The 22786-nt window shown below is 39.9% G+C and overlaps 2 protein-coding genes across 2 annotated transcripts in view; both read right to left on the reverse strand.

The window, feature by feature from the left end:
* Window positions 1–22786, reverse strand: part of Naus (Nausicaa) — a 364485-nt gene that overhangs the window by 4500 nt on the left and 337199 nt on the right. The gene's annotated exons all lie outside the window — the stretch shown is intronic.
* Window positions 1–22786, reverse strand: part of Syngr (synaptogyrin) — a 28889-nt gene that overhangs the window by 3332 nt on the left and 2771 nt on the right. Inside the window, exons 2-3 of the mRNA XM_065233667.1 lie at window positions 417–648; window positions 16–348 (exon numbers count right to left, since the gene is read on the reverse strand). Coding sequence (XP_065089739.1) covers window positions 16–348; window positions 417–648 — 565 coding nt within the window. The remainder of the gene's footprint in view (window positions 1–15; window positions 349–416; window positions 649–22786) is intronic.

Here is a 22786-nt window from a genome sequence, read left to right on the forward strand (position 1 = left end):
GACCCTAGAACTCACCACCCGGTTGCTGTTGCTGCTGTTGGCCACCGCCGAACGGTTGCTGCTGGAACTGTTCGCTCTCGCCTCCGCCTCCTCCCACCGGGTAGGCCGAGTATTGATTCGTGGCATTCGGGTCCGACTCGTACGTCGATTGGAACGATGGATCCACACCGGCTTTGAAGCGCAGATACGCGAAGTAAGCGCAAGCGGCCCAGGTGAAGATTGAGAAGAACGAGAACACGATGGAAGCCTGCACGTTGTTCACACCCTCGCCGTTGGGTGGATCGTCCGCCTTGCCCCACGCATTGGTCAGATAGCAGAATCCGACAAAGTAGAGGAAGGTCCACAATGCTACAAACAAAACCAATTCCACATTAGGCACAACATATCCAATTTACATCGGACCAGAATCGACTCACCGGAAAATGCCAAATCACCGAGCACGTAGTGCTTTCGGGTCTTGACCGAGGACATCTGCTCGAACAGGTACTCGCCGGCGATGAAACCCATCGAAGCCAGGAAGGCGATTACACCAATTCCGACGGCGTAGTTGCACGCATTGGCGTCCCGATTGATGATGCAGTAGTCCTTGCCATCCTCTTCCCGCCAACCCTCGGCCGATACGCACCCGAAAACGATTATCGCGAAGAGCTGGGGATTGATTCAGTAACAGGGTTTAGCTAGATTTTTTAAGACTAACTTTTCGAACGTTGGTGGAAAGTGGGATACAAATGAGATGGTGTGGAGGAAGGACAGGAGGACGATGCTGAAATTTAAGAAAATTTGGTTATGTTGTGATGATTGTATGTTCTCAAAAGAAACACTTATAATTTATCAGTAAAATATCGACGGACATGATTCAGCCTTTAAAACTGATTGATTGATGCGAACTACATTTGACGGATCGAAATTAAATGATTGAACGATTTTAATGCTGTGACCCAATAGAGTTACTCTTTAAATCCCGTCTACTTATCTTGAATCGAACCAGTTCTACTACGTCCCGGCGGGATAACATAAATTTTACCTGATCCCGATTGCACCTGCTTTCCTGAAAATCGTCTGCGTCGTTTGGAACCAGAGTTGTCAGTACTTGTTTCGAAAAAGCTGGAAGAATCCCAAAAAAAGCCTGAAAAAATCTGACATGCGTAGGAGACTTCCAGATTTATCTTAAAATCTTGTCTTGAGGAGCGATACGAATCCTGGATTAGCTAGATAAGTACATCTGAAAGGTTGGCAACGTTAGTTGGAACGCAACACTTCACAGCAGTACAACATCGGTAAATGGTCGTTGGGTCGATGAGCATGTCATGATCCAAGAAGAGTCCCTTCCCTACTAATATCCTGGTAAAAGATGATCCTCATTATTATTAGAAACTTTGCTAAAAATACCATGTCTCAGAAATGATTGGTTTTGAAATTACACTAGTCGGTAGTGTTTTACGCCCTTTGACCATTTGCAATGAAGTTAATAGATTTTGTCACGTACAATTTTTGAGAAAACTAGGTTTAAATGCACCAAAGTACGTAATTTCATTAAATTTTTAACTGCTCTGCCAAGTAGGATTTCTGCACAGCCCATTTAATATTGGGCTCAAATTGTGAAGAACGAATCTTGCAGAATCCATACGCGAGGTTAGATTTTGTTTGTAGCCCGTAGCACAGACAAACAGACGTAACTCTTCATTGTGTATCTTCGTTCATGCATTTAACGGTTGATTTGAATATTATCAGTTCCGCGAACTACTCGCCGCAGCGCTGGCATCGGATCACTTTGACGTTTCTATATATTCTATAGAAATTTTATGCAATATTGTTTACGAGTTAGCGAGTAAGCTTGTTTTCCGCGAGAAGCCAGATAGATGTCGTTACTGAGGTTATATGTTTTGAGATACTATGTTTTCAAGAACAAGTTTTTCGAAGAGTTACGTCTGTTTGTCTGTGCCCGTAGTATAGCTGAAAAACCCGGGTACAAATTTATAAATGAACGTATGTATTTTCATGTAAATTTAGATTGCCTGTCCTGCCAAGTTGGATTTCGGTTCTGTCCTTTTAAGTTTAGGCATGGATATTTTTGAATGGACCTTGCGAAATCCATTTTTTAGTACGCTCAATTGTTGATTAAAAAAACCTGGTTTAAAGTCCCAAAAATAAGTATTTCCATGGATTTTTTTGCCTGTTCCTCAAGTTGGATTAAGGTTTTGGCCATTGAATTTTAGACTTGGATTTTCTAGAATGGGCCTTACTGTATCCGTATTGTCAAGAAAAAAGGGGTTTAAATTCAAAGTCCATTCTATAAAATTCAAGTATAGCTGACAAAAGATGGTGCCTAAATCCAGCTTGACAGAACAGGCAAGAAAAAATTTCCATAAAAATACGTACAATTGTGAATTTAAACCCAGTTTTCTCACAATTGTGTGTGCTAAAAAATCAATGCATTCAGCATCGTCCATTTTTCAAAATTTGATGCTGTTGTGGTCGTGCTGAAGAGCAAGCACTCACGAAATAAGATCAAAATGAGTAAAAGAGAAAAAGGGATATTTTGGTGTGTACCGCTCGAAACTGAAAATAAATTATGAGTTTTAACTTGAACGTGAACTGAAGTAAACGTGTTTCTCTTTGCTTCTAAAGCTGGGTTTAGACTAGGCAAGTCAAATGATCAGCTCAGTTGAATTCAATTGGCTTGAAAAGTTGAGCCTGGTTAAACTTTTTCCAATTCAAGTGAGATGATCAAGTCAGTTGAATGGCATGGTCTACACGTTCAATTCGCGTTCAAGTCAGTTGAATTCAACTGACTTGCTCAATTGACTTGCCCTGTCTAAACCCAGCTTAAGAAAGATACATATCATTCGAGATACCTGTCCTCCTTGCAATCTAGTCCGCTTCGTAGTTAAAACAGATACTATCTATCAAATTGCGGACCCGAAATCCAACTTGGCAGAACATGCCAGTCTTCACGTAAACATGAACGGCGCTGAGCGTGAGTTCAAATTTCAGAAGTGCAAGTTCATTCAGAGCGCGCGTTCTCTCTCAGGCTCATGTTTACACACGCAGATCGAACTTGAGAGAAATGAACAACACCTGGGGATGAGCGCAGCGTTAATGAACTCAGGCTTGAAGTTTCGTGCTTGCGCCTGTGCTCGAACATCGAGGTTGCACTCGGAGGTTTTACTTGATTGGTTGGTTGGTCTTGCCGAGTGACTAGATGTTAATTGGGGTTCAACGTGCGTAATTTAAAGAGAGGTTTTGTTTGGTTTAGCGACAATCGTCAACACCAATCATTCACACTTAGAAAAATTCAAGTAAATTTAGGTGCTCTGAGAGTGACATATACGAGCGTCAATTTTGAGTCATAACAGAAGCGAAATATAGCTCAATCAAACGTACTATAATAATAACGTAACGTACTATAATAATAACGTAATATAAATAATCACTTAATATTAAATGACATGTTTGTTCTACGTCTAATATTTTATGTCAAAAAAGGATTCCTTCACGTGTAGAATTAATTATTTCTAAGCGTGTTGATAGTGCATTCAATTGTGGATCTTCATAGCGTTGAGATTCCCAATATTTCACAATATCTGTGTTGATTGGAAGTCGACTTTTTGTGTTTGCCAAATCCAAAGCCTCAGATTAAGATAAACTTGAGAAAGACACAACCTATAAGTAGATCACTGGATTGTTGCACTCTTTCTCGAGTAAAGCCTCCAAATCGTCTTTTGTTAGGTTTTTGGAATCTTGTCTCGATGTCCCCCCCCCCCCCACAAACAATTCAAAGTCACAAATAAGCATACATATTGAATAAATGCTGTATAACAGTGTACAATGCTGAATAAAACAGGATGTCGAACTAGGTGCTGAAAAAAGCTCATTATGATCTATAGATGCCGCTTGTTCTGATATGATTAATTTACTTATTAAAAGCTTTATAAACGTTGACTGTCTTCTTGTTTCAGAACCAGAAGTTTGATCTCATAACAAACTGAATAAGTGAAATTTGCATATACATCGACCCTTTAATTCGACTGTTTTCAATTGATTTAATAAAATTCTTTATTAGACGTCTTATAAATGTTTTCTTGCTCCATTATTAGATTTCATTGCCTTGCTTTATAATATTGCTGTATAAAGGAGAATACAGTCAGCAAAATAGCTCTCATACCACTAAGCGTCCATGTTTTAATTGCATGGTTTGTAAATGCTTAATAAACGACGTATTAGATTAATTATTCCACAACACTGGTTCAGTCCAAAAGAATGTGCTCCTGTGTGGATTAAATAATACGAAATGCGAAAAGGTACTGTGAAACAAGGGGCTTAGGGGCAAGGGGCTTATATTACGTATAATTTCAAGAAAATGTGATTGATATCAGTTCTGAACAAATCATTTATAGTTACATCGTAAATTTCTTTGAGTTTTTCTCATTGAAAAGTAGACTTGAGCAGAGAATAGATTGATATTTAAGCTACATATTATTTTCAAGGAAACTTGCAGTGTAATTTATTTTTCAGTCTTAATGTAAACTCAACAACTTTGATCCTATATGAGCAGTGTTTCAGTTAGAACTAACTCAGTATTTTACATGAATTCACTCATATTTAGAAGTGCCAAAAACAAGCTGTGATGGGTTCAAAACAGGTCATCTAAAACTATCGATTATGAATCATGCAAGCAGAACAATATACGAGGAACAGTAATGTTAGTAGAGGACTCATACTCCCAGAAGGAACATCTCTAATATAATCAAGGAAGAGAATATTCAAAAATATCTGAAAAATGTAAATTTATTTTTCTTCTTATTCTTATTCTTTTTGCATTTCAAGCAACCTAGTGTTCACGATACATTTTTATAGTTATTAATTTTCAGCTGCAGATCAGCTTATACAGTCTTAGTTTGCTTTATGCAGTTAATTTTTGCCTGTATATGCTGGTCTGCAGCTAAAATTGTTTGTTGGGGTACCAATGCAAGAATTTATATGTTGTATAGCAATGATATCTTATGCCCATGAAAATCGAGATACAGTCTTACTTACCAACGATTACTTCTTGTGATTAGAGATATCTGAATTGGTAACGCTACTAAATCACCACTAAATTATTTTCGAGTTCGTCACACATACCACACGTTTATTCGAAAACAAAATGTTGACAAAGAAACCAGCGTCTGCGCTTGGGTGCGAACATTGATGTTCGAGCGCTGAAGAAAACGAAGTGCGCGCATGAACTTTAAACATACGCTCGGGCTCATGTTCATTTGTCTGAGTGCATGCGTGAGCACAGAATGAATGTTTTTGTGAGTACGAAAACTTATTTGCTCACAAGCGCGATGCTGCACCTTGAAGACTGGAACATGCTAATGAAATTTCCATGCAAATATGTACTTTTGAAAATTTAAACTCGGTTTTCTCAACAATTCTGGTTGCTAAAACAAAATCTACCGTATGGATTCAGCAAGCTCCATTCTAAAAAATCAAAAAACTAATTTTCAAATTGCGGGATGAAATCAAACTCGGCAGAACAGGCAAAACAAATTCCCATGAAAATATGTACTTTTGTGAATTTAAACCAGGTTTTCTCAACGATTGAGCCTGCTAAAAAAAATCTTCTATCACGTATGGATTCAGTAAGGTACAGTCTAAAAAATCAAAGCTCTACTTTCAAAGGATGGAAGCTGAAATCCAACTTGACAGAACAGGCAACCCAAATTTCCATGAAAATACTTACCTTCAAATCCGTTTTTTTCTTAAAAACTGTACGAATTACGAAAATTCTGAGAACATATTTGGATTCAGCGAGGAAAAAATCTATTGAATGCAATGCATAAGGTCGAAGGGCGGAAAAAATGTTAATTTTACCGACTATTGTTATTATTTTAGTCCAGGTAGATTGCATATCTTCCTCACTATGCACTGCCTTTCCATTTACAAAGAGGTTGTTCATAATTCACGGAAACACCACAAGCAGTAGGAGTGGACGATTGAGTACGCGGTGGGGTGGGAGTTGGTGGTCTAAGAGTTTGCATTTGACTAGTACTGTCGCATTAAGGTTCAATCCCAGTTGACGCCTCCGGGATGTTCTGAGGCATAACATCTCTGATCACGTCTTTCTTCGGAAGGGAAGTAAAGCCGTTGGTTCCAGGTTCATGAGTTGATGGGTCAATAGGTAGGGTCCAGGTGTGGGAGCTGCCTCCCTGGCGTCGGAAGCATTGGTGCTCAGCACGGAAATCAAGATCGACGGAAAACAAATCAAGAAAAAAATATGATCCTCGATTTTCTTAAGTTGTTTCACAAGTATTTCATGATATTCTGCGAAAATTTCAGCCTTTTTGATGAAAGTATTCTGATATATCTTGGTATTTTCAAAGATAATTAGATAATTCCATGAACTTCGGCAGAACTTCCCTGAACTTCAGCAGAACTTCCCTGAACTTCGGCAGAACTTCTCTAAACTTCAGCAGGAGTTCCCTGAACTTTGACAGGCCTTCCCTGAACTACGGCAGGACTTCCCAGAACTTTATCAGGACTTCCCTGATTTTCTAGAATTGAAATGAAAGGACTTCCCTGAACTTCAGCAGCCCTTCCCTCAACTTCGGCAGAACTTCTCTGAACTTCGGAAGAACTTCCCTCAACTTCAGCAAGACTTCCCTGAACTTTGGCAATAATTCCCCGAACTACTGTAGAACTTCGCTGAACTTTGGCAGGAGATTTCATTTATATGGCTTTCTCAATCTAGGGTAATCCAAACAGTCAGTTTTGCATTTCCCTGTTTGGATTACCCTAGACTGAGAAAGCCATATAAAAGAAATCTCCATACGCACCAGTCGAAAAATCTAATAAATCACTTCGGCAGGAGTTCCCTGAACATCGGCAAGATTTCCCTGAAGTTTGGTAGGACTTTTCCGAAGTTTGGCAGGCCTTCCCTGAACATTGGTAGGACTTTCCTATAGTTCAAAAAAAAATCCCTGATCATCGGCAGAACTTCCCTGAACTTCAACAGAACTTCTCTGAATTTCCGCAAAACTTCCCTAATTTATGTAAGTTGTAGAACTTCGGAAGGACTTTCCTGAACTTTAGCAGGACTTTCGGCAGGGCTTCCCCTGAACTTCATCAGGATTTCACTGAAGTTCGGCAGGCTTTCCCTGAACTACGGCAAGACTTCCCTGAGCATTAGTAGGACTACCCGGAACTTGGAATCTTGGAATTGAATTTGTCATTTCAGTAGTAGAATTACTATAATTATACAATAATATTGTGTTTACGAACATGTTCAGAATTTCAATACTTCCCATTTTTCTAATTTGCAATGCTTGTTGGTATTGTTGAATTTCAAATTTGAGTATGGTTTGCACGGGTGTGGATTCAGTATCAACGGAAAAGCATTTACTTTCACCTTAAGTATCCATGCTTTTTACTCTAAAGGTCACGAGCTCAAATATCATCCTCACACGAGCAATGAATGACCTAAAATGTGTTAAAGTGTTACACCAGGCCCATACTCCTCTAAAAAACTGTCTAAGTAGTTTATGAACAGGCCCATATAGGAAAATTATTGAGTGCAACATTCCGACTTGAACTTTACGAAAAGTGCTTTCTCCCCTGGAATCCGATAAGTTCCTTCCATGTGAACGGGATGTGCATCCAGTGCTTTAACAAAATTAGCAATCTCGACAGATGTGGGTCATTAGCTGCTATTGAATATACAGACGATCACGTGTTCCTTACCGAGAGGCACAACTGTTGCTACCAGTCTCGAAAACAGCTGAGAGTGGACTAATTTATGTAAGCTGTAGAATCTAAATCTATGGCTAAAAAGCCGAACGCTTTTGAGCTGCATTAAAAAAAAACAAGGGACAGCCCTATGGGGTTATACGCAAAATAGTGACGTAGGACTACGTGGTCTTATATAATAAATCTTATTTGTTTGCTGCAGCAGGAGCTTGGGTTGTGTGTAGGAATAGGAACTTGTGCGGGGTTCCCTCTGTTTATACTCTTTAGTATGACGCGTTTGACATAGACGGCCCACAGCGACTCACGAAGAGCTACTGATTCCGATCAATAGCGGTGCGGCTTCTTCTTCCTTCTATGGATGCTCATTAGACTGATGCAAATTTTGACATTTTCGCTCCACAGTGCTCAAACGGTTTCAAATCGGGTCCTGATTAGCCTCCGAAATTTTAAACTCATTTGATAAGAAACTGACTTGGCACAAACCATTTGAAGTTTATATGGAAATTACTATGGGAAATCCAAACTTTTTGTACATTGTCTTCTTACCTTTTCCCATATTGCACTGTTCAAAAATTCAAAAGCTATACTTATGGAAAATTTTCTCAGCTACAACTTAGCAGAATATAGTTGTTGAGCCAAACGTCAAATAAAATAGTTATTAATTGTTTAAGAGATTGATAATCTTATTGCATGATCAAGCAGCTGTTTTGTGGACAACACTGTATTCTGAAGTGTGACATAGTAGCCATGATTTTTGTACTGTATTCTAAGCGCCAGAAACACCACTGTTGCCTGCTGAACAGTTGATTGAGCATAATCATAAGACATTAGTGGCTTGAATTATTGATAACTTTTGATGCTTACATTATATTGAAAAGTGGTTTTGGACAAAGTTGTAGCTGAGAAAATTTGCTGCGAGCTCAGTTATTATTTTTTAAAGCAGAGCGATATGGTAAATTGTTCGATGGATATGAACAAAAGATTTGGTTTTCCCATAGTAATTTCCATGTAAACTTCAAATGGTTTGTGCCAAGTCAGTTTCTTATCGAGTTCAAATTTTGGGAGGCTAGTCAGAACCTGATTTTGAACCGTATGAGCACTGTGGAGCGAAAATGTCAAAACTTGCATCAGTCTAATGCTCATGTGGGCTGCAGTTTGCTGCTTGCTGGCAGCCTTCCATTGTGTATTGGAGAACACCAACACTCACCACTCGGTAATTGACTAAACACCGTTTGGTGAGACCGGATGGGATTCAACTTTGATATCTGTGTTAGAGAAATCGCTTTTCGTAGGCAATCGGTGCTAATTTTAATTATCATAGCAACAATTGCACATTCGTGCAATTTTCAACAGTGACACTTTGAAAAATGATAAAGTTTGAAATTTAACAGATGCGTAGAAATATTTCTGATCGATTGGTGATAAAATTGTTGAAATTATTGCAGGGAGAACTGAGTTATTAACGTTCAAAATCTTTCATAATTTTGTTACATGTTCCATTTTCGCTTTTCACAAAGTGTATCCCCATATAGAAATCACAGACGTAGTCCTACATCAAAAACGAACTTTATCTCAACACTTGTACAAGAAATCTTAAAGTTGAGAACCAGGCATTTTATTCGAAATTGATTGACGGGTTGACAAATTCTCAATGAAGTAATGAAATTGGATTGTTAGTGCATTCACTGCAATGTGCAGTCTTCATCAGTGACTACTTATATACTACCGTTAATAAACGTGTAAAAAATTATCCAAATTAAGATAATTGAAGGTCCTGAGCATGTACTTTTTTCAGTTGTTGGGACTTGGTAGTATATGTTTTTTTGGTTTTTAAATTTAAAATCTGTAAAAGATTTTAAAAAAATAATCAAACCAAACATGGAAAAATTATCAAGGCTCAACGAACATGAAATTTTTTGAAGTATTCTGGAACATAGAAAATAATTAATAAAATTACGATGTGCATTGAATTGAAATCAATAAGAATCTAATAAATAAAAGAGAATATCCCTACGATAGTATTTGAGACATTTAAATCGATCTCTGTGCATAGATTATGGAAATATTGCTAAGAAAAAGGTTAAAAAAGTCGACTAAAAGTTATTGTTCTATGGATTTTGTCAATTTTTAAGCGGCTGACGTTTCCATCATTTCAAAAGTTTCAAAATAAAGCTACTATAAATCAAACATATCAAAGAAGGCCATTTGTTGTTAGTTAAGCTTTTAACACCTTTTTAGATAGTTGAAGATGCTAATTTCAAATAATAACAATAGCTGCAATTCCCAAACCAACGACTGGATGCCTTCGTTCAGATAACAACTGGAGTGCGGTAAAAATCGGTAGAACTGTTTCAAACACATCGTCGGTACTTGAGCGTGTCGGTGATCATCTCTTTTTGCCAGTGGTGGTGGGTGGGGGACACCCCACACATCCCTCTCCAAAGGGGGAGTTTGGTAAAGAGAGATGATAAAACCGATTTGTACCTTCCTAAAGTTGTCCTAGCTTGCTTTCTACTCTATATATACCATTTTCACACTGCCGTACTCTAAACGGAATGGAATTCTATACTTTCATCTCCTCATCTATCGTATAAAAATTACCACTTTAGTCTGTTATTTGAAATAAGCATCTTCAACTATGTAAATCGTTGACTTCACGCAGAAGTAATACTAAACATATAATCAAAGTTCCTTTTTTGATGTTTTACTCAAAATGTCCAAGAAAAATTGACAGTGTATTTTTTTCAAAAAGATTCTTTATTTTAACCTACAGCTTCGTCTCAGACGTTTAGAAAGGATGTAACGATTTGTTGAAAAATGTCGAACACACAATTTTGAAAAAATAATTGCATGGTTCTAAATGGCCGAATTTAGGTACAAATGTGAACGATTACCCATAACAAACTACCTATCAAGCAACGTTTTATGTAAATCGAAGATGGCCGAGTATGATAGATTTGTCAATTGGCGTGGAACTGCTTAATATGGACATTTATTTTTTAAATCAATATTACATCCATTTTGCCACATAATTATTCTGGGTTCCACGGTAAATGAGGAAACGTAAGAACACGACCTTCTTCGATGTTCACGAAATTTTTGATTTATAGCGACTGTAACATGGTCACGACACATGGTAGTCTATTCGCATAGGAGTATTGAGCGAAAACCCAATAAATCGCTGTTTTTTATATGTTGTGTAAAAAGCTTAAATTTTCAAGAAAAATTGAAACCATGATAACCATAAAAAAATACAATCAAAGTTGTTCAATACAAAATCTATTTTTTTTAAATTTTAATGTTTTTTTCAAAAAAAAGTAGTATTAACTACCTTTCATTTGATACCCATATTGATATTTTAATCAGTGGTTCAAAAGTAAAAAAAAATTAAGTTAGTTTTGAAAAAAAAACGATTTTTCGGGCTAACCTAACATGAAAATGGTCACCCTAATAAAAATAATACGGGTCTAATATTTTGCAATAAGGAACAAAACTACAATTTTTTACGAAATTCTGAGAACCACTGTATACACGCTATTTCAAAACTACCCAAATGTGGGTAGAATCCACCCAGATGCGTCAAAACTGAACCTACCCAAAAATGGGTAAACTGTGTTGGGAGTGACAAGTTGACAAATGAACAACGTCGATCGGATTGATGTCAATGTTGGTCATTTATCAACTTGTCACTCCCAACACAGTTTACCCATTTTTGGGTAGGTTCAGTTTTGACCGATCTGGGTGGATTATACCCAAATTAGGGTAGTTTTGAAATAGCGTGTAAGTTTGCTATGGAATGGCTGAATTTAGTATTGGCCGATCTTGAGGCAAGAATCGATCTTAGTGAATCGATTCATTTTTTTGAAAATAATCGATTCACCGATTTATTCAATCATTTTGAATCGATCTTTTGAATCGATTAATTTTTCAAAATGGCGCAACAATGTTTCAAATATAACGGATCATAGGAAAGTTCAGCCAAGTTCAGTCTAGAGTTGATATTACGTTGCATAAGCTATCTTGTTATGACATTTCACCTATAATAGTCATTTAGTGTGATGATTAATATTATTTAGAAATAAATTGTGTAGTACGTACGCAGTAAATGTTGTGAGTGTAACGTACATCACTGTTGATCATTAAAATATGTGCTGGCAAAATAAATGCAAAATTTTAGGTTATGTTCATTCAACTTCATTTTATTCGACTTTAAAAATAAGCATTTGATAGTGTAATAAAAATAAAGTAATTGCACGAGAAAACTCAAAGTTAAAACATTAAATGACTCACTCATTAGAATCAAATATAAAATATCAGCCTGGTCAGTGAAATAGGTGTGTTGCATAAAACTATAGTATAGAAAGTTGAAAATAATCTCATTAGTTTTGTTAGACTAATGACGCTTAGTAGCTGCTGTGCCCTCCATTGTTAAGTAGAACCTTGTTCAATCTTCTTGGCATTGACTCAACCAAGCATTGACAAGTGTCCTTTGGTATAGCATACCACTCTTTTTGAACTGTGGTTCATTGTTCACCCTTATTTGATAACTTTCTTTTAAGCTCGTTCCAAATTTTCGATGGTGTTGATGTCAGCAGATTGTCTAGGCCGTGAAATAACCGACACTTTGTTTGCACGAAACCATTCCTTTACATACTTATAGAAGTGTTTTGGATCGTTGTCTTGCTGAAAATGTCATATAAGAGGGATGTTCTATTCTGCATAAGGGAGCATAACCTCCTCCATGATTTCTTTGTATTCAAATCTGGTTATGATGGAATTAATACGGAAAATGGGACCTACTCCATACCAAGAAAAAAATAGCTCCAAACCATGATGCTACCACCCCCATGCTTTACGGTCTTTACCGTGTACCGTGGATCGAATTTTTACCGGATGGTCTACATGAGAATATAGTAAATGACTACTTTGATTTCAATTGACATGTGGAAGATTTTGTTCAGGATACTTGATTAGGTAAGTGATTTTACAGGTTATAATATTCGTTTTATTGGTATGAAATGAACGATTTAAAAAATAAAACCAAAGATTAACATATGAAACAAAACGATTAGATGGTCAGAGTGTAAAAGCAGGTAAGTACGAAAATTTCTTAATTCAGATATCCCAAAACTCATCCGAGAGGGATCCCAAGAAAGCTAATTGAGTCATGCGTTTTGCATTGAGCTAATATCGATTCTGAGTGGTTTCACCAGTTTTGAAGAATAGCTTCTCTGAGGGAACATTTGTTACCATTCTTGATAAATAGTCTCGAGCAATGGGATATACGCTAAGGATTTTCTCTCATGCTCGAAAAGGATCGACAGAACGTGGGAAAACAGGGTGATGCAAGCAATTTTGTAATTCTGCCGATATGCCCCCATGGTGATCCTGTTCTGACATAGCAGAGGACTGATGAACCTGAAATCGTATACTCTTTCGGTACTATCTATCTGCTCAGACACAATTTTAACTGCCCGAACGTGAGCTGAAGACTCCAGGTAAGGTCAATATTAAATTAAAAATGCAAATGCACTGTTTTTTTTTTTTTTTTTTTTTGGATAGAAACAAAAAAAGCTTTCCATGAACAACTGCAAAGGTATGTGAAAGACTGAAAAAAATCCCGTTGAACCGGAATAGCCAAGAAGAAGATGATAAAACACTTCTGTTCGAAATACTACTTTTCTCGATCGCTTTGTAATTCTGCATACTCAGTCTAACCCTCAGAAATTGCGAGGCATAAGTAATTTGCATTGTATTCATAGGCCTCAAAACATAGGTGGCAACACTTTCTGTCATGGGAGAGAACGAGTGTTTGTTTGTATTTACATCGAAACGCAAAGGAATGTCTCTCTTTTATGAGAAAACGAGAGAGTCTCCCATCCTCATTGATTTCCACAAATCATCCTCTCTCGCTCATTTTCCACCAAATCCACCCACACTTGCTCTCACTGTTTTCAAACTTCAAAAAACGGGAAGGAACCATACACTCGAATCCAAAGCCTTCTCCCTTTCTCATGCCTTCTATCTATCACACTCTCATCAAACACACATTCAATTTCCTCCGCTCTGTGTATCCTTTCCTGTTTGCAGCCGAAAAACGTAAATTGATTTCCAAGTCAAGAACCGTTCCAACTTCGTCGAAACGTTTTTCGCCTACCCCATCATCAACAGTAAAAAAAATTGTTTGAATTCTTCCCCTCGAGTCCTGACGGCTGACTGGTGGTTTTTCTCGTTGAAACATTCTTCCCTTCTGGCTGCGGGATGATGTTTACATAACACCATCCACATAGCAGCAGTATGTGGCTCGCGGCGCCTCCTCTACTCACATGACTCACCACATCGCAGAGCAGAGGCGCCTTCCTGGCAAACAACTTACTGTGGGTGGGTGTTCGCAGTCCGAAGATGTGACATAACCGCATTTACTCACGCGCGCCACTTTGCCTCCTATTTCTACGTTCTTCAAGATGATGCATTTTCCTTACGGAGGATCCCTGTCGATGTCTATGATTCGCCCGTTCTTCATTATTAATTCCTTCATCATCTTCATCCGCGGCATCCTCATCAGGTGGATATTTTTAATGAACGTCGTTCACCCATACCTTCCTACCTACCCAAGATGAAACGGATCGTTGATTTCAGAAGAGCTCCTACTTTCGGTTGATTGCCGACCAAGCGAAAAGCGTCCTGAAGCGAGAGCAAAACGTTCGTTGGGGGGGGAGGTAGAGGGTGGCATAGTTTGACAGAAGTTTGCCTCCTTTTTGCCCCCTTTTCGGGTTGGAGGTGTCGTTGAGGTGACACACGAACGGACGAATATCCTACCCACTTCAGAGATGGAAAAGCGCCATGCAGACCACTACTGAGGAGAAAATCGATACGACAGAAATCTAGTTTCTCGGCTACAGGCTGCATCCGCGTTCTGTTTCCAACTTGGGTGGAAGACAGGCAATGAGGCTGATCGATTCTTGGTGGTAGGTACCAGAAACCAGCAGCACATTCTTGTGAGGAGAACAGACGGGACCCGCGATAACTGCCAACTTGTGGAGCGTGGCGTATGAATGTGCTGGGCACATGTGTGAATGCTTCTCCAGTACTCATTCTGGGCCACGCCGTGATGAGGATGGGGAGGAATTTTTCCATGAATTTAATGTGGAATCTCGATTGGGAAGGAAGTTTCACTGGTATAGAACTGGCAGCTTATTTGGTGGTTAGTGGCGCGGATTTATTGGCAGAATGATGATGCATGAAATTTCCGATTATGGGGCATGAGAGGCTTCTTTTCTAACTTCAAGAGATTAGGAGATATTTCTCTTCTCAAATTCAATGGATTTAGGCATACATTCACTGCATATGTTTTGTATGTGAAATGAAATGTTAGTTCTTAAATATAACCAATTGTTTTTCCAAAATATTTTCCATGGAAAATGTTCACAGGATAATCCTTTTTAACATCAAGCATTGGTGCAAAATAATTCATATAAAAAAATGAGCTAATATGAATCAAGAACAACATTTTGGGAAGTCTTTCGACGACTGCCGAGAGTCTGAATATGCAGAGATTCATTAAAGCTTTTGCGTATCATTTTTATAAAACTGTAAGAAGATCTGATGCATTGAACAAGTTAATTTTTAATTATCGGTACCAAACACTGTCAAAATTATGCTTGAGAAAAATGCTTCACTGAACCTAATGAACCTAACCGGCGTTTCAAATAATCATGCGAATTTGCCCAAAATCGAACAAAACGGATCAAGAAAACTCGTGATTCTCAATAATGGCAGTTCTGGTTCTGATTGGAAGATCTGCCAAATGCTTGTGTGATCTGGATTTAAATCCAGTTAAAAATTAAAATTAAATTAATTTAAAGGATAATATTAGTTGGAGCTTACTACCATAAGAGTCAGTCAAAATCTAGGTCACAATCTTGCCAAGATCCTAACGCTGTTTGCGTATTTGTTAATTATCTGAGTGGTGATTTCACCGCAGACAAACAGACGTACTTACTTAAGGGTCCTGTGCACCACCAGCGGTGCAAAGGGCCAACGTGAAAGACTTCCATCCTGGGCGGCTGCTCGCTTTTGCCTTGACCTGGGCCCAGGTCAGATTCCTATCGACTTGCTTAATTTTCTTATTGAGGCTCCGCCGCCATGAGCCCCTGGGTCAGCCTCTGCTGCGATGTCCTGCCGGATTCCAATCCAGCGCTTGCTTGCAGATTTTGTTTCCGCCCCGTCGAAGTGTGTGGCCAACCCACTTCCACTTTCGCTCTCGAATTTCTGTTGCTATCGGCTTCTGATGACATCGACGATGGAGCTCGGCATTCGAGATCCAGTTGTGAGGCCACCAGGCACGAATTATATACCGCAGGCATCGGTTGATGAAGACCTGCAGCTTTTGAGTGTTCTCCGCTGATACACACCACGTCTCGCTGGCGTATAACAACACAGATTTCACGTACGAGTTGAAAATTCAGATTTTGGTGCGTTGGATCTCCATACGTTTCGTAAACTCGCAAAGGCAGCCCTAGCCTTCTTGATTCGTGCACCTATGTCGCTCTTGGTCCCGCCGTCCGACGCTATTTGGCTGCCAAGATATTGAAAACTTTTGACCTTCTCCACTGCTTGCCCCGCTACCGTAAAGTTGGAAGGGTTGCCCGTGTTGATATCCAACGATTTGGTCTTGTTGACGTTGATGGTGAGACCCGCCGCAGAGGAGCGTTCGGCTAGGTCATTGAGCTTACGCTGCATATCAGAGCGCCGTTGTGCTAGTAGAGCAACATCATCAGCCAAATCGAAGTCGTTGAGATGCTCCATGGTGATAGGCTGCCAAAGCAGCCCACGGTTCGGTACACGGTCAATTGCACCTACCATGATCACGTCGATTACGATGAGAAACAGTAGCGGTGATAGTATACATCCTTTTCTCACACCAGCGACTACCCGGATAGGGTCGGACAAGGCTCCGTTATGCAGAACTCTGCACGTGAAAGCCTCATACTACGCTTCGATGAGGCTGACGATTTTATCCGGGACTCCCTTGCGTCTCAGGGCGCCCCACAGATTCTCGTGATTGAGACGGTCGAAAACTTTTCCGTAGTCAATGAATACCAAATAAAGGGACTCTTAGAATTCATTGACCTGCTCCAGGATGATGCGGAGCGTGACAATATGGTCCACACAAGATCTTCCGGCACGGAATCCTGCCTGCTGCCGTCGGAGAGTCACGTCGATCTTCTCCTGTATCCGATTCAGGATAACTTTGCACAGAACTTTGAGAACAATACACAGTAACATGATGCCTCGCCAATTGTCGCACACAGTCAGATCCCCCTGCTTTGGGACCTTCACTAAGATGCCCTGCATCCAGTCGGCCGGAAAAGTCGCGGTGTCCCAGATATTACAGAATAGTTGATGCAAAATTTGTGCGGATAGCATAGGGTCAGCTTTGAGCATCTCTGCTGATATGCGATCGACCCCTGGAGCCTTGTTGGATTTCATGCTTCGGATAGCTGCTTCAATCTCCTGCAGTGATGGGGCCTCGGAATTGACGCGAGTGATTCGCCGCACCCTAGGCGGATCATGCCGAGATGTTGATGGCTGGTTGGCCGTCGAAACTTGAAGAAGTTGTTCGAAGTGCTCAAACCAGCGTTTAAGCTGGTCAGTGGGCTCGGTAAGCAATTGTCCAGTCGTGTCCTTCACTGGCATCCTCGGGTTCATCCTTGCTCCACTCAGGCGTCGTGAGATATCGTAGAAGAGGCGTATATCGCCAGTGTTTGCGGCTTTCTCCCCTTCGTCGGCCAGGGACTTCCTTCTCTAGAGTCGAGTACCGTTGACGGGCTTCCTTCTTGGCCCGCTCTATCGCGGCTTTTGCTTCTCTACGCTCTTCAATCTTCCGCCAGGTTTCATCTGTGATCCTCTCTTTCCTCTGGGTGCGCAGCTCACCCAAGTTGTTCTCGCTTGTTTCTATAAAGGCATTCTTGATGGAAGTCCATTGTTCTTCTACGCTGCCACCTTCTGGAACGTACGCAGCTCGAGTCTCAAGTTCTTCAACAAAAGACCTTTTTACCGCTTGATCTTCCAGTCGGCGTGTGTTGAACCGCCGCCCGAATCTCTTCTCCCGTCGCTGGATCCACGCCATGCGTAGGCGGATTTCGCCGATTAGAAGGTGATGGTCAGACGCGATGTCGGCGCTGCGTTTATTCCGGACATCAAGAAGGCTCCGTCTCCATTTTCGGCTGATGCAGATGTGGTCGATCTGATTCTTGGTATGTCCATCACGGGAAACCCACGTGACTTTGTGCACTGGCCGATGGGGGAAGAGCGAGCCCCCGATCACCATGTTGCTATTGCCACAAAATTCTGCAAACAGCTCACCGTTCCCGCTCATTTTGCCGAGACCATGGCGTCCCATGACACGCTCATAGTCCGTGTTGTCGGAGCCAATCTTCGCATTGAAGTCGCCAGTGTAGATCTTGATGTCACCCTTTGGAACCTTATCCACGACGGCATTCAGTTGACTGTAAAAATTCTCCTTGTCCTGTAGCTCGGCAGCATCGGTTGGCGCATAACATTGGATTATAGTAAGGCTACGAACCCGTGTTCTAAATCTGGCAACGATTATCCTCTCATTAACAAGCTCCCACTTGATGAGCGCAGAAATTGCCTGGACGCTAAGTAGGAGACCAACTCCACGATGGCGGGGAGCGTTTTTACCTCGAATACCAGAGTATAGTAGTACCTGTCCCGACGGCAGTTTGTGTTCTCCAAAGTTTGGTCAACGAACTTCACTTAGTCCCAGGATTTCTAGCTTCACGCGTCGCGCCTCGTTGGCGAGTTGTGCCAGTTTACCCTGCTGGGCTAACGTCAATACATTCCATGATCCAATTCGTGTCCGTTGTTTTGAGCTGAAAGTCGTTGCCGTTAAATCAGTTCGATGTCTTTCTCTGTTGGTTTCTCTAACAATTGTAAAGGTTTCAGAGACAGTAGGTGGTTGGCCTAAGGTCTCCTATACGCGGTGATGGGGCTGCCATCTTAGTTGTAGCTTCCGGGGAAGAGCATTTCTTCTTTCCGCTGGATGCCAGTCAGACGCAGTCGCACCTCCTCACTCTGCTATTGTCGGATTGATAACATTGCCCAAGCTACGCCAACCAGCTGTGTCCATGTTTCAGCTGGCAGTCTTTTGTCATCATATGACTCGTGGAGGCGTGAGGTAGGAGCTTGTGAAGATCGGAGCTAGGTATATCGCTCCTTCCAGATTGTCACTCACCATTTTGTAACCCTCAAATAGGGCTACAAACAGACGTTGCTCTTTAAATAATATTTTCCTTCATCGCGGAACTTACTAATTTAAAAAGCTTACTTTTTAAATCACAGGCTGTTTTTAATCTAAATAAGACGTTTCAGCAACTTCCTTTATGTCTCCACCAATAAGAAAATGGCTTGAATTTTATACATAGGGGAATGTGGGATAATACGTCAATGTGGCCACCCACCACTACTTCAACTATCCATTTCATTTAAGTCTAACAAAATACTTTTCTCTAGAGCAAATATTCGAAAATGTTAGATTAGCTCAAAATGTCCGAACTGTTATAAGATTTGTGAATCAAAAAATAAGGTCTATCAGTAGTTTCTTATAACTTATCGTTGAAATTTATTCAGCAGCTTCAGCAGCCAACCAATGGTCATTGGTTTCGCATATAACACGACGTTTTCTAGATTTTAATAAACATTAAAGATTTTCGTAACAAAATATTGCTTAAGTCCATTCGGGGAAACATGAGCACCACTGATATGTCTACTTAAATTCTTCAATTTTGCATTATTCCTTTCATAAATATGAATGTATCATATGAAATCACGTTTTGAAACAGTTGTTTTGGTAAAAAATCAGTCATGCACAAGACTGAAAATAAAGCCTTAAATAGACATTACTTTTTACATTACTACAGAAAATAATTGTTTCTGTTAAACCTTTTTGTGCCAAAACTGTTGACTGTTAATGACTTTTCATAAAGTCCCAAGAGAACATAATATTCTTACCCATTTTTTACCCCGATAAAGTGCTCATTTTACCCCAACAGTTTAATTTCGGTTACAAAACGAACATTTTTTAAATAACATAACGTTTGCATTTTAAAAAAATGGACTAAAATTGTCGATTTTTCATGGGTTTACCTTCACCCGCACTGACAAAACTACCCATGCAGCATCAATCATAGTAGCCCATAAGTCAGCAGACAAAATTTGACAGCTCTATCAGTCGAACTCTAACCGTGATGACAAAAACAGTGAAGCAACTCCGTTCAGAAGTGTGCGCGTTCAAAGGAACGGCACCCCGCCGCGTCGAAACGGACATCGTGCGGCACTTTGTGGACACCGGATACGCCCGTTCCGGCACACAACATCTTGGCACTATTAGACAACAATCAGAGCATCGAAAGAAAGCCCGGTTCCGGAAGGCCGACGACCCTGAGCGACAAGAAGTTCCAAAGGATGTTGAAGAGGAAGACCTAGGGAAAAGTGGCTACATCGCTGCGTGCGCTTGGCCGGGAGGTCGGTGCAACCCGTCAAACAGTGAAAAAGTACCTGGCAACATGAACATACATGTCAGGAAGCGGAAGTCACGTCCACTGGTTTCGGAGCGGCTGAATAAGATGGTCAACTCGTTTTTCCCGGCGAATCGCGACGTGGCGGTGGTGATGGATGACGAGACCCATCTCTCCCTGGATTTCAACGACTGGCAGGGCACTTCGTATTTTACTTCCCCCACGAAGGAAGGGACCTCCGAGGTGAAGTTCATTTCACACACCAAGTTCCCCAAGAAGGTGCTGCTGTGGCTGACAATCAGCGAGAAGGGGATGTCGAAGCCACTCTTCTTTCACTCCGGACTGGCCGTGAACGGGGAAATTTATAGTACGAAATGCCTGCCGGAAGTTGCGTCGTTCATCAAGAAATACCATAAGGGTGAAGACGCGGTGTTCTGGCCGGATCTGGCGTCGGCCCACTACTCGAAGCGATCGTTGGAAGAGATGGAGCAGCTGAATATCGGTACCCAAGTTGGCGAACCCGCCCAATGTCCCCCAGCTGCGTCCCATCGAGAATTTCTGGGCCAATCTGAAGCGTAAGATCTACTCCAACAATTTTGTCGCGAAAACTGAGGAGGAATTGATAAATAAAACGAAGAAAGAACTCGAAAACACACAGGTTTTCGTCCGCCATGGCGAATGTTCCGGTTAACTGCCGGAAGGCCGCTCGCAAGGGCGTAGATTTTTTTTTGCAAGTAAGCTTAAATAACTACCTTCCATGGGAAGTTTATCAAAAGAAATTATCGGTATTAGCTTTTTTTATCACCATCCGAAAAAAGTCTTTTTTAATGCAAACGTTACCAGAAGGGCCCAGCATAGTACCTTCATAAGAATTTTGAGAAGAATTCCAATGGAATATTGGAGGAGGAATGAAAAACACAATATAAGCAATAATTCTAATAGATAATTATCGCTCATATTGTGTTTCCATTCCCCTCCAATATCTCTATGGAAATCTTCTCAAAAATCAGGATCTTCTATTAAGTTCTGTAATGCAGTTTCAAGAATTTCAATGTAATTTGTGCAATGTAATTTTGAGCAGAACATCTGGAGAATTATTAGAAGAATTTCAATATAGGTAATCTGAAGAGAAATCATGTTTTCCATGCACAACACAACCCACAACCTCTTTTCCTCGGTCAAAGTATATCATTTTCCTTGCCAGCAGGAGCACATTAGTATAAATAAGAATATACGCACACCGTTGTATGAAAAATTTTAGTATTTGATAATTTCAAAGGAATTCAGAGAAGAAATCTAAGAGAACCGTATTCCGAGAACAGTTTCAAAATTAGAACGATTTCAGGAGAATAGAACTACATGTAATGTTTTAAAGGATTTCTGAAAAGCTATTTAAGAAAATGTCTGTGAGCATTCCTAGAAAGTTCTGTGATGAATTAAAAGGATATTTTGAAAATTTTAAGTTTAAATAGTGAAATTTACGAGAATTCAAAGAAAATATTAGGAAGAATTTCCAGAAATTTCTGAAATCATGTGCAAGGGAATGTGAAGGAGAGTTTCAAAGGGGTTAAGAACAATACTATGTAAAAACTGAAGATAATTTTATGGACAACATAATTCTGAAGAGTTTGCCATGAGAATTCTAAGGAATATTCCATGATAATAGTAAGAAGATCTCAACATTATGAACTCAAACTTAATTGAATTTTTGAGCGAATTCTAATTAATATCAACATAATTGTAAAATTCATTCCAAGAGTTTTTATTTGCAGAGAGTTTGTTTTAAAATGTGGGGAACACTTAAAGGGAATGTGACAGAGAATCCCAGCATTCGTTCTAGGACAGTGGTTTACAGTCAGTGCTTAACGAAGCACTTAGTGCTCCGAAAAGCCTCTTATAGTTCATCGTGGTGCTACTTTTAAACTTGAGGTATTGTAAAATGTAATTTTAATTGCAGCCAATAGCCGATTCCATTTTTCAAGTCTATAAATTGAAACTGTATCGAATGACAATTATATTGAATTTTATTTTTAAAGCTAATTTGACCGTATTTTGACGAAACACAAGGGTTGCACTTTGAACGATGACGAAACATACGTCAAACTCGATTTTTTGTGCGTGCTATTTTTTGTATGTGCTCAGCCATTCAAACTATCCGGCAGCCAAATTCCTGGCATAAATTTACCCAAAATGAATTTGTTTTATACATAATAGGTATATGTAGAAATTTGAATCCCTCCTCTGAAATTAATGCCCGGAATTCAGTTGCTGAAGTGCTAATTCTTGTCAATATAGCTAAATCACCAAGACACTAGTCTTTCCTATAGATAATGCACAAACATGTCCATAACATCTGGATTCATCATTCAAGATTCCAACAGATTCAATTAGCTGGAATACTTCCTGCACAACCTATAGTCTTGAAAGAATATTTGAATGTTTCCAGAACTTGATCAACCTGAAGTCTTAAAAAAAAATATCCAGAAAACTATACTAATATCTTCGTCTTTATG

Source organism: Ochlerotatus camptorhynchus, unplaced genomic scaffold, assembly GCF_037179485.1.
Source record: "Ochlerotatus camptorhynchus isolate MF236.1 unplaced genomic scaffold, CSIRO-AGI_Acam_v1.1 ptg000406l, whole genome shotgun sequence".
Classification (NCBI taxonomy): domain Eukaryota; kingdom Metazoa; phylum Arthropoda; class Insecta; order Diptera; family Culicidae; genus Ochlerotatus; species Ochlerotatus camptorhynchus.